The sequence below is a fragment of the Podarcis erhardii genome (genome assembly GCF_964252035.2).
Source record: "Podarcis erhardii genome assembly, chromosome: 11".
Lineage (NCBI taxonomy): Eukaryota > Metazoa > Chordata > Lepidosauria > Squamata > Lacertidae > Podarcis > Podarcis erhardii.
The window spans coordinates 13,547,437-13,559,735 of NC_138501.1; the positions used below are offsets into that span (position 1 = coordinate 13,547,437).

Here is a 12,299-nt window from a genome sequence, read left to right on the forward strand (position 1 = left end):
AGTGTGCTGATGTCTGTTGGCATTGGTCGCTGTGATGGTGGGGCAGAAGAAAGCTTTTGAAGCTCCCGAATGATCGACTAGATGAGAGGAAATATGCCAGTCGGGCATGTGTCTCTGCCAGGGTCCTACTCGAGAGTAGGATGAGTTCCTGACACTCCTTTCCTTCCAGCACTGGCAATTTTAATCTGAAATCTTAGGCACAGTTCTGCGCCCAGAGCTCAGAAACGGCTTGCGCTAATGAAATTCCCTGTCGCAAAATCCGCCTAGAACAATGGGAGTTTCAATCACTGCTTATCAAAAAATTCTGGTGAAGTCAACAAACTTGAAAAAAACAAGCAGACATAATAAAGATAGTGGGGGGGGGGGAATCAACATGATATAAAAGCAAGCATGTATAACAAAATTACCATCTGGGCTGGCATGCGGAAACAAGTAAGATTTTGGAAGGCATTGAGAGCAGTAGAACGTAAATGCCTGCCTGATTTTAATAGGAAGAGAGTCCCAGAGCAAGTGTGCTACCAGACTAAAAGATTGATTTCCTCCCCAAGTGCAATCTACTGTGTCAGCTTTCGGGTTCTAAGAACAATTCCTTCTGCTACTCATTACCTGTATGCTACAAAGGGGGATGATACAGCAACAGTTTGAGTCTTGGATACGAATCGCTAAAACTATTCACATATCAGGATTGGTAACTGGATCTCCTCACTGCTACTGCCACCATATTTTCAACCCTTGCTAGTTGCACATGGAGATCTGTTACATACAGCTGCAATAGGTAGGCAGGCTGGATGGATGAACCTATCCATTTTCTTTTCTCTCTGTATCTCTCCCCCCCCTCCATCAGTTTGCAATTAAAAAACAAAACAAAAAGCCTTCATGACGAAAACTCCATTAGAATTTTAGTGCATATTCCTCCCCCCCAAAAAAATATACACTATGTAATTTTTTTGCCTTATATATACACATTTCTGCAAGGATTTTCACCGGATATAATGCGTGGTTTATGTTATTTTCCCTAATATGTGCATTTTGCTGCACACTTTCTGCCGCCGAACGCATTTTCGTTCACATTATTTGGCTGCCCAACTGGATCGTGAAAGCCGGAAAAGTGCAAATTTAAAAGGAAAGCTGGGTTTCGGAAAATGAAAATTAGGCAGGTGCACATTAAAATCCTAACAAACTGCAGTTCTCCTCTATCTCTAGGGACAAGGGGAGATACAGCATTATGGCAGGGTCAACATAAGCACAGAGGGCCACAGTGCCTCCAGCCTCCTAGTCTCCCTGCATAGCCTCTTAACTGAATACTGATGAACTCCATGATGGTGCCAGTTGACGCAGCTTACACTGGTATGCCCATTTTTATTTCTATTTTAAAAAGCCCTCCAATACTTGTCCTCATGAATATGAAAAGCATCCTAACTCTGAGCTCCTTCCAGTTCTTTCTACCACTAAGCTCCTTTTGCCTAAGAAAATCCGGTTTATACATTGAATTGTGTGCAAATTGTACCCCACGGAGGGCCACTAATGAATGCTGACCCAAGACAATTAAAAAAGCTTGCTTTGCTTTTCCCTGGATCCCACACTGCCATCACCATGACAGGCACACAACACAGACTGACGTTAGTTGCCAGCACTTTACCGCTTAGAGCCACTTTGTTTGCTACTAGCATCTATTAAAGACCTGGGTGTATAGCACTAAAGTTTCAGAGAACCTGACATTGAGCTTGAGGAACAAGTTTAGCATCCCTTTTATCTGGCTTCTGTTCCGCTGAAATGCTGAACAATAGAAACCTATAACCTTTTATTTTTCTGAAACATTTTAAAATCCATTTTTTATATCTTTGCTTTGGTAACACTGTCTTTTATGCTCTACTTTTCACATTGTCGTTTATTTTACCAATCCTCTAAGCTCAAAGATAGAGGGATGCTAAACCCTAAACAGAAAGACAAATGGTATCCGATTAAGCTTCCTGTCGCAACATGTGACATTTGCGTTTCTCAAGCTGCATTTTGGCACCCGTTTGACAAGAACTTGGCATTTCTCAAAAGAACAGCTTCCTATCAATGTCCAGCGGAAAAAATCCCAAAGAGCAAAACCGAGGGTGATAGAAGGCTGCACTAATTATTCTGTATCACAGACAATCAGCAGTGAGCAAGGATATGGCTCTCCAATTTCTTTTTCTAATTGAAGCTAGATTACCATGTAAGCTGCACCATCATGCACTAGTCTGAGGGTGGGATTGTTTAGTCACGGAGAGAAAAAGACAGGAAACATGTCAAAGCTGAACTCATTCCTCTGCCGAGAAATTTAAAATGCATACTGCTTTGATATAAACCTTTGAAAATCTCAACTGCGCAATACACAATTCAACTGAATATCCACACAGGTCTGCTCATTTCCCTTACAGCCGCACGAGATACTTGCTTTAATCAAGTTCACAAATGACAGCAGTGTGACTGCAAAGGTGACTATAAAATGCTTCTGGTTAAAAACCTGCAAATGACACACACACACACCCGCCCCCAATTTAAATTGTTATGTGATCTGCAAGGAGATTTCACTATGGTTGCCAGATTTCAAAAAGTGAAAATTTGGATTTCACCAGACATTTTAGCCGTATCCACCCAGACCCTGAAGTATTCCGGCTATGTCTGGGAAATTCCTAATTTCACTCACTTTCAAAAGGGCAAATCTTTACATATAAAAGAGCAGTGAAGCAAATAAAGATTCTAGAAAAGAGCATATAGAAAACGACATGCGATGCAAACTGGCATTCTTTAAATAACAGGTTTCTATTTCTTACAGTGCTGCAGATGAGCTTGGAAGTCCGTCAGGAAGACTTAGTGAATTTCGGGATCTGACTCTAGACTATAAGGTCACAGTTAAAACACTGCCAGAGGGAGAGGGGATTTGGGAGGGGGGACTGGGCCAGATGGGAAATGGAGTTTGACAATATCTGAAAGGCCACAGGTTTGCCACCCCCGATCTATTATGTGCCTTGTGACAACTTTACCACATTGTTCTGTTCAGTCTACACTGGTCTTGTCTTTCATTGGAGAAGTACTGTAGCATATTTGAAAATGGCTAGTAAATATAACATCATAGCTCTAGTACAAAGCATGTTGTACCTTAGACCAGTCTCCCATTCTCCAGACGTAGCATTTGGAATAGTCTTCACAGTCTTCTGCTTCTCTAGGCCTTGTAGACAAAACACACTTCTTCCGAGGATTGGTGCACCTTACAGTCCGATGGCGTACTCCCTTTCCACATTTTACAGAGCACTGTAGAAAGGTGTTTAAAATGATGCACACACAAAAGACACATCATGGCATTCTGCACAGAGATCTATAAAAAGGTAAAGGACCCCTGACAGTTAAGTCCAGTCGCGAATGACTCTGGGGTTGCGGTGCTCATCTCGCTTTACTTGCCGAGGGAGCCGGCGTTTGTCTGCAGACAGTTTTTCTGGGTCATGTGGCCAGCATGACTAAGCCGCTTCTGGCGAACCAGAGCAGCACAAGGAATTGCCGTTTACCTTCCCGCCGGAGCAGTACCGATTTATCTCTTTGCACTTTGATGTGCTTTCGAACTGCTAGGTTGGCAGGAGCTGGGACCAAGCAACGAGAGCTCACCCTGTTGCGGGGATTCGAACCGCCGACCTTCCAATCGGCAAGCCCAAGGCTCTGTGGTTTACACCACAGCACCACCCGCATCCCTACAGAGATCTATAGCTCTCTCTTTCTTTTGCCTAATAAATGCAATCATTAAAATGAAATTGAACGGGCAAAGTGCAGATACAAGAAAACATTGTGGAAGGATTCAGACAATAAATGCAGTTACAGTAATGCGCAATGTTCCTATTTGCTCCCTGAGCCCAACTTTACAGTGCCAAGGTTTGGAGGGGGGATATGGGGCTAGCTAGCCTCATCTATTTAGGGGACCAGTTTGCTTGAAAATGGACACTGCTGATGTGATATATCTGTTCTTTGCTTTAACTGGCATAGCCAGGACACTTTTTCAGCTGGAACTTACCAGAACTCAGTTCAGGTGGGAGCTATTGCCATTTTAAGAAAACAAGGGAGGCATTCCTGCTGAGTTCCAGCACCTCTTTTTGTACAAAAATAGCACTGGGCACAGCACGTGCTATGTGAGAGAAATATACATTCATAACTGGCCCAAATTAGACATAAGAAGTTGTTTCGTTCTCATACTTGCATATGCAAAATTCTGCAGCATTCACCGATAAATCACAAACTCAACTTTTGTGTTCTCCCCGAATGTAGGTAATACAAATGAACAGAAAATAAAAGCATAGAAAAACAATGCATATACTCCACCTCGGACCATACGCCAGCCTCCCACACCGTCATGCAGTCCTGGCCTTCACAGCGCTGCGCCGAAGGGGGTTTGGGGACAAGACAGTCTCTCTCACGGGCTCTGATCAAAGTCCCGTTTCGAAGCTGCTGAGTGCAGGCGACTTGTCTGTTCTGCGTCCCCTTCCCACATGTCCTTGAGCATGGAGTCCATTCTGTCATCATCCATCTGTAAAGGCAGGTCAAAGCATGATTACTCCTCGAAATATTTTCTAGTGAGGTTTAAGACACATTTTAAATTGACCTCTGTGATAAATGCAGCACAAGTGCTTTTTGAGGGTCATCGGCCCTCAATTTTTAGGCAACGGCGTCTTAACTTTCAAATTACAGCCTTCCTTCTGCTATTGCATGCTTTTATCCAGTGCTGTTTACAGCAGCTAAGAACCAAAAGGTTGATTCGAGAATACTCTTCTGCAAACAAAGGGCTCCTTTGGAGCAAGACACAGGTCAAGCAGAGGCTCTGACTGGATGCAAGGGGTGGGAGCTGATCTTTGCAGATTCTTCCTCTTCCCTGCAACTCATTGCATCCCTTGAAAAACTGCTCTGAAAGGGCTGGGAACTCTCTGGAAGAGCACAGTTGGTGGCATTGAGAGCACACAGAGAGGAGGTACAAACTCAGCAACCTGCACAAACAAACACACACATGCACTCAGCAGCATTTTTTTGCCTGCTGGGCAGCACTAGGGAGCAAAACAAAGGCTCTTTTTACCTTTGTAAAAGGAACCCTTCCCCCTCTGGTCAGTGGCAGAGCTACCTGCCCCAGCTCCCGGACTGACGCAGGGCGGGGCTAGCCGGCCCGTGGGGACAGTACTATTCGCCCGCACAACAAGCATCAGCGGGGCACAACTAGCTGCCCACGGGGAGCGTCCGGGAGGGCACCACAAGTCGCCCACAGTGATAGTGTTACTAGCGGCGTGCCGCCTGCATGGTGAGCATCTGGCAATGTCACACCCCCCCCTCACAGATGACACCCGGGGCGACCACACCCCCCCCCCGCACCTGCCTTCCTCTGCCAGTTCCTCTGGTTTGATGCCATTGTTGAAGGTCTTGGAGTGCAAACAGGAAGAAGAAATCAGAAATCATTGCCCGGGGAGGAGGGCTTCAGGACCCACACGAAATTGCTCAGTAGGCTGGATTTGTGGGTGATATGCCAGGCATTAGAGCCAAAGGAGTGGATAGCTCAGATATCTTTTGAGTTATTGTGGATGCCTTGGGGCATTCTTTCATTTCAGCTGGGACACCCACCGGGTGAGAAACGGGCACTTTCTGAGCATAAGCATCAACTAAAACACTCATTAAATAATGACTCACTATCACCTTGTCTGGCATGGCTGCTCATTGCACCTTCGGAGCTGTGGCTCAGGTTTCGTTAAGTATTTGCATTTCTTGCTGTCCACAAAACTGATATTCTTATTCATGATCTTTGTGCAGGATACTGTTGTCTTTCTTTCTCCTGGTAAGACACAAAAGGGACGGTTTTTTTTTTTTTAAATAATATTTTTATTAAGTTTATGAAATACAGAAAAAAGAATAAAAGACAGATATAGAAAATAAAGTAGAGAAATTGCAAATTTCCATGATCCTTTTTTCCAGCACATCTAATGGACTTCCCCGCATCTTCCTAACTCTGCGTTCTCTGTGATACAAAACATCAGCAATTTGTTAACTTATTTCAAAACTTATTGTATCTTTCATTTTATCATGTTACCTAGTTTCCAAAGTGTTGTAACCCACATCTTATACGTTTTAGCTTAAACATAATAAAGTTATTTCATTATTCCACCTCTGACTTCTTGTACCTTAATTTCCATTTCATTAATTTACAATTGCTGAAGCTAGAATTTCTAAAAAGTGCATTTTTTAACATTCATACAACTTGTAATGTTTTTTCAAATAGTCTTTAAATTTTTCCCAGTCCTCCTCGATTGTTTCTTCTCCCAAGTCTCGGATTCTGCCAGTCATTTCGGCCAGTTCCATGTAGCCCATCAACTGCGTCTGCCATTCCTCCAGCGTGGGTAAATCTTGTGTCTTCCAATGCTTAGCAATCAGGATCTTTGCTGCTGTGGTAGCATACATAAAAAAAATTCTATCTTTCTTAAGTATTCTCTGGTCCACAATGCCCAGAAGAAAGGCCTCCGGTTTCTTAGGTAAGGTAAATCTAAGTACCTTTTTTAGTTCATTATGAATCATCTCCCATAAGGCCTTCACTTTCGGGCAAGTCCACCAGAGGTGAAAGAATGTCCCTTCCGCCTCTTTACATTTCCAACATTTATTGTCAGACAGGTGATATATCTTAGCAAGTTTGACTGGGGTCATGTACCACTGGTATATCATTTTCATAATATTTTCCTTCAAGGCACTACATGCCGTAAATTTCATTCCGGTGTTCCATAACCTTTCCCAGTCTTCAAACATAATGTTGTGCCCCAAATCCTGCGCCCATTTTATCATGGCGGATTTGACTGTCTCGTCCTATGTATTCCATTTAAGCAGCAAGTTATACATTCTCGAAAGTAGTTTATTTTTTGGCTCTAACAGTTCTGTCTCTAATTTTGATTTTTCCACCTGGAATCCAACCTTTTTATCCACTTTAAAAACCTCCTGGATTTGAGCATAGTGCAACCAATCTCGCACCTTGTTTTTCAATTTTTCCAAGCTCAGCAACCTCCAATTGTCTCCAATTTTTTCAATTATTTCCCAATATTTAGGCCAGTAGGCTTCCATGTTAAGTCTCTTACGTGCCTTGGCCCACAAAAGGGACGTTTTTGGAACGAAAGGAAAGCTTTGCGCAGGGAGAGGTGGGCGGGCTCTGTGCAGCCCCCTGGCCTGCCCAATCCTTGAAGCAGGTTGGTGTGTGGCTGAGTTAGGAGTGGGTCCCAGCTGGAAGAAGGAAGTGGCGAGGGAAAGATTGTAATTTTCTTTCAAGATCAAATCAATATTATTTTGATGTTGTTGCGGGGTCCCGAAAAGGCTATTTGGTAATCTGGCACTGACTCAGATTTTGCAAGGAAGGGTCCCTCTAGTAAGTCTCTAAGAAGAGACGACTTGGGGTTCTGAGGATTCTTGTTACCTTAGGGCAGGACAAACTCTGACACTTTTCTTTTAAAAATGGTCTCTCAGGCAGCTGCTTTGATTAAAAACGCTGGCCAAAGAACCACTTCCTGCACTTCTTCTTTTGAACAGCAGGTTCTCTTGTCAGATCAGAAATTGCTTTTGGCCACCCCTTCAGTTTCAAAACTGCATCTGTCGTGCAGAATGAGACACTGTCCTCTGAGAAACACAACCCAAAAGACCTGTTGGGCACAGGGAACAAGGTGTGTGTTATCACAAAGAATGACATGAATGGCACTCTAAGCCAAACTTTGACTTTAGCTGCTGTCCCATGCTGAAATGCCTAAAATGCCTTGGGAAGAACAAAACAGCTGCAATCTCTCTTCAGAAAGCACGGGTTAATCCATGGTTTGGGCATAGTGTTCCATTAAGGGGGGCGACCTGTACATTTACCTGTACACACGAAAAGCATTCTGTGTCCTAGAAGTGAGTGTCAAACGCTTATCCATTAAGCTCCATGCATGTTTTAGAGACCATGGACCTCAACTATAATTTTAGGTCAAGAACTAGCAGTTTTGTGAAGTTTAAAAAACACCCTCCAAAAATATATTTCTAAGTAAACGAATCTGCCTGGATCATGTAACAGTTTTTTTTGTTTTTGTTTTTTAAAGGAAAGAAAGAGAAATCACTAAGAAAAGCAAAATATTTTGAACTTGTCCAAATGGCAATAATGGCAGCCCTAGCGCATCAGCGCCAACACCATATCTTCACACAACCCACTGAATGTTTTGCTTCTACCACAGATTTTAGAAAATCATTACCTCCTCCACATACGGCATCACAGTCCTCCCAGCCTGAGTGTGTCCACATAAAAAGAGGCTCCGAGCCTTTGGAGCTCTGATTCTCAGGCAGAGGGTCCAAAGGAATGGTGTATTCATAGTGTAGCCCATAATTCTGATCTTGAAAGAGCAGAACCTGCAATATACAGAATAAAAAATTGGGGTGTCTCGATATCACATTGGAGAACGGTGATATTTCTACATTTGAGGGGAGAGAGGTAAAGCTCTGTGGCAGAGCAAATCCTTTGCACCCATCTTTTCCACGTTCAATCCCCCATCACGGTCAGCTTAAGAGATCCTTCTCCTGATGCTCTTGAGAGCGATTGGCAGCGACAACCAACAGTACTGGGATAGACAGATCCATGGTCTGAATCAGTACAAGGTGGCTTCATCTGTTAATATGAAGAAATGCAGCACTGGCTTGCATCTGACAGACATTCTGATATTCTCACAGAAGTCATTTGAGGCAACTCTCATAGGGAAAATCAGAGGGTTTATACATGCAGTGCTAAATTTTGCCTGTGGATACAGGCAACCTCTGAAAAGGGCTATTCTTACAGAACATTTCATGTAAGTAATAGTTATCAGCCTGATTCAAAGTGTTGGTGCTGACCTATAGTGGACTGAACAGCCTCAGTCCACTATACCTGAAGGAGCTTCTACACCCCCAATGTTCAGCCCAGACACTGAGGTCCAGCTCCGAGGGCCTTCTGGCGGTTCTCTCACTGCGGGAAGTGAGGTTACAGGGAACCAGACAGAGGGCCTTCTCGGTAATGGTGTCCGCCCTGTGGAACACCCTCCTATCAGATGTCAAGGAAATAAACACCTGACTTTTAGAAAACATCTGAAGGCAGCCCTGTTTAGGGAAGCTTTTAATGTTTAATAGATTATTGTATTTTAATATTTTGTTGGAAGCCGCCCAGAGTGGCTGGGGAAACCCAGCCAGATGGGCGGGATATTAATCGTCATCATCATTATCACTGTAACAGGAGGCAGTGACTAAGATCAAGGGATATTTCCCTTTAATAATTTCCATGGTCATCAACAGAATTTTCTGGGAGAAGACAGAGCTTTATCTGCATATACTCACCATCCATTGTTAAAACCAACAACTCAAAAGCAAAGTATGCATTGCAAAAAGTGGGCAATATCCAGCTAAGCCATACTAAAGAGTAGACTTACTGAAATCAAGAGACATACGTCCCCTGATTTCAATGTGTCTACTCTGAGTGTGACTAACACTGGAGATCACCCAGCATTAAGATGTCAGGAGAACTTTAGTCATAGTGATTCTATCTGCAATAGTCATTTTAAAACCGCAATAATATAGCGTAAGTGTATTGTGCTAACTCCTGCCCCAAGGACTTAAAACTTCAAGTAAGCTTCTATTTTTAGAAATACATTTTTCATCATAAATTTGAATCACAGAATAATTTCGCTTCATAACTACACACTCTTTCTAGACTCAAATACTGGTCAATACTGTGTTGTTACAAGGAAAGCTACTTCCAGTTTAGCCAGTGATTATCACCATAACGAAAACTTCACTTTTCATTTTCTCAACCCCCTTTGCCTTGTTGCCATCCTATTCCAAGATTATAGGCACAAACATCGGGGGCGGGGGGGGGGGAGGACCTCACTTTCACTGAAAGCGAGAATAATTACTTGCAAAGATCAGCTCCCTCCAGCAAAATTTAAGGAAGAATTATTCAAGAGGAAATAGTTCTTTGCAAATGTGTTCTGCAAATTCTTTGAGCACAACTAGATAGAAATAGCTTTTATCCACTGCCAGGGTTTCAGCATACCTGCAGTTATGAAGGAAACATTTTATAATCCATAATGTGTCCCTAAACGATCCAGCTCCTTTGTGCTAGCAATTTTGAATTGATATCAGTTTGTTTATTCTTCAGTTAATGGTCCAGGTTATGTAGAAATCCCCACACTGACTATAGATACATATGTCTTTGACAAATCTCTCCATTTGAAGAGATTATTGCCATACTTCGCTGCAAAAAATGGTGAGTGTTTGCCTGCCAGGGGTGGAAGGGAATTTTGTTTGGTCTTCATTTTTAAGTAAACCAACCTAATCTACATAATTATTCCCTAAATTTAACATTTCTCTGAATTTTGTGGTACTGTTCTCAGCCCCAAAATGTACTGAAATGTGTAAAAACTGAATACTTTAGCATTAAATTCATTTAGAAATGCATAGACTGGGATACAACTGTCAAATACAAATTTTCATACAGATTTTAAAATCGTCATCACCATTGCCGATTAACTCAGAAACGGGATGGAACAGACTAACCAATGAATACAAGTGAAATCCATATGGACCAGAAATAGAGTTATCCACCAATCCCTAGTATATTAGGATTTATTATAGCATAAAACAGTTTTAAAATGGTCATCCATACCAATAAATGCAAAGGTGATGTGGTTGGACCTTTGGCCGAGATTTTTTCCCACAGACCTCTCCTAACGTAATGAACAGTGGTACCAGCAATGTTGAATGTTCCAGAATGTTCTATCTTCCAGTCACTATTAATAGACTGTTTGCCGGCATCTCGGAGAGCTGTAGATAAAATTGGGAAACAGTATAGAAGAAAATGGTTCATTTTCCAGTCGTTCTATGAGAAAAAAAAATTTCTACGCTGGTTCAGTTACAAAGCTATTTATGAATAATAAGCATAATAAAGAAATCTCAGCAAGAAAACATTTTATCTGTTTCCCAGTTGGGATAAATGATAAAAGCCATATATTTAGATTTGTCTAAATTCTTTCCATATTTAGGACAGGGTTCAATAAAATAGTGAGTGGTTGAGATAAAGGGCTGCAGGATTACTAACTTAAAAAAGATGTGGTGATGGCAAGTATCTTAGATGGCTTGCGGGGGACGACTTAAGAAGCATAAGGTTGGCTTATTTGTTCCAATCTATGATAAAACTCAGGGTTGTATTCTACTAAGAGCAAAGCCATTAACATTAATGGACCCAAATTAGTCATGCCCATTAATTTCAGTGGGTCTACTTTGAGTAGTAGTTAGTTGGCTACAACCCTCAGTTTCCCGCATTCACCTCATCCTGCACCTCATTATCTTCTTACCACAAAACTTATCAGGTCACAAAACTCCAACAGAAGCTACAATTAATACATCTTTCCATCAAGGGGAAGAGCTTTTTAGGCTAAGCCAATCACAAACTTGCCATCTGTGCTGTGAGGCCTTTGCAAACCCAGAGCTCCCAGATCATCTTTCAATAGCATGCCCCAAAGTAGGGCTCACGGTTATCTCTACAGCTGTGGTGGTCAACTGGGCCATCAGGCTAGGAAAAAAGGGTGGAGCATGAGAGGTATGAGAGGGTCAATGGTGGTGGTGGTTGAACAGATCACACTGGATGGCAGGTGGGGTGGACATAAGGGTGGTAGTCTTTACTCTTTGTATTTGTCGCAAGTCACCTCGAGACCTTTGTGGTATAAAGGGGCTAATAAAGAACAAAAATTGAATTTGGAGTTCTGGTAGCTTATCAGTTCCCAACAATTCGCCATATCCTTCCCCAACTTCATCAGTATGATCACCATTTGGATGTCAAACTAACAAAAACCACCAAGCAACAGGGGAGAAAGTTAACAATTAAATGCCCAGGAGTGGAAGAAATTATTGGTCCAGCAATGTTGGCCCCGGGCAAACCTCATTGGAGAGAAATTCTTTAGAAGGGGGTTACTACTGAAAAGGTCCTCTCTCTTGTAGTAACAGGAGATGACCTAACAGGCCATGCAGGTTCAAATGTAAAGTACAGGGGTCCCAAGCTATGTAAATATTTACAGAGCAAAACCAGCCCTTTGAATTGCACCTGGAAATGTATCAGAAGCAGCACACCCAGGCCAGAATAAGTGTTATATATTTGGATTACAGGATCCTTGTTATGAGTCTGGTTGATGAATTTTGCACTAGCTTTAATTTATGGACAGTCTTCAAGAGCAGCCCCATGGGCAATGAACTGCAGTAATCTAACCTTAGTCTTATTAGAGCATAGGAAC

The 12,299-nt window shown here is 42.4% G+C and overlaps 1 protein-coding gene across 2 annotated transcripts in view; it reads right to left on the bottom strand.

The window, feature by feature from the left end:
• Positions 1-12,299, bottom strand: part of ADAMTS19 (ADAM metallopeptidase with thrombospondin type 1 motif 19) — a 126,960-nt gene that overhangs the window by 16,008 nt on the left and 98,653 nt on the right. For both annotated transcript variants that reach the window (XM_081880345.1, XM_081880344.1), the window contains exons 17-21: positions 10,679-10,836; positions 8,244-8,397; positions 5,689-5,824; positions 4,336-4,540; positions 3,130-3,282 (exon numbers count right to left, since the gene is read on the bottom strand). In XM_081880345.1, the coding sequence (XP_081736471.1) occupies positions 3,130-3,282; positions 4,336-4,540; positions 5,689-5,824; positions 8,244-8,397; positions 10,679-10,836 (806 nt within the window). The remainder of the gene's footprint in view (positions 1-3,129; positions 3,283-4,335; positions 4,541-5,688; positions 5,825-8,243; positions 8,398-10,678; positions 10,837-12,299) is intronic.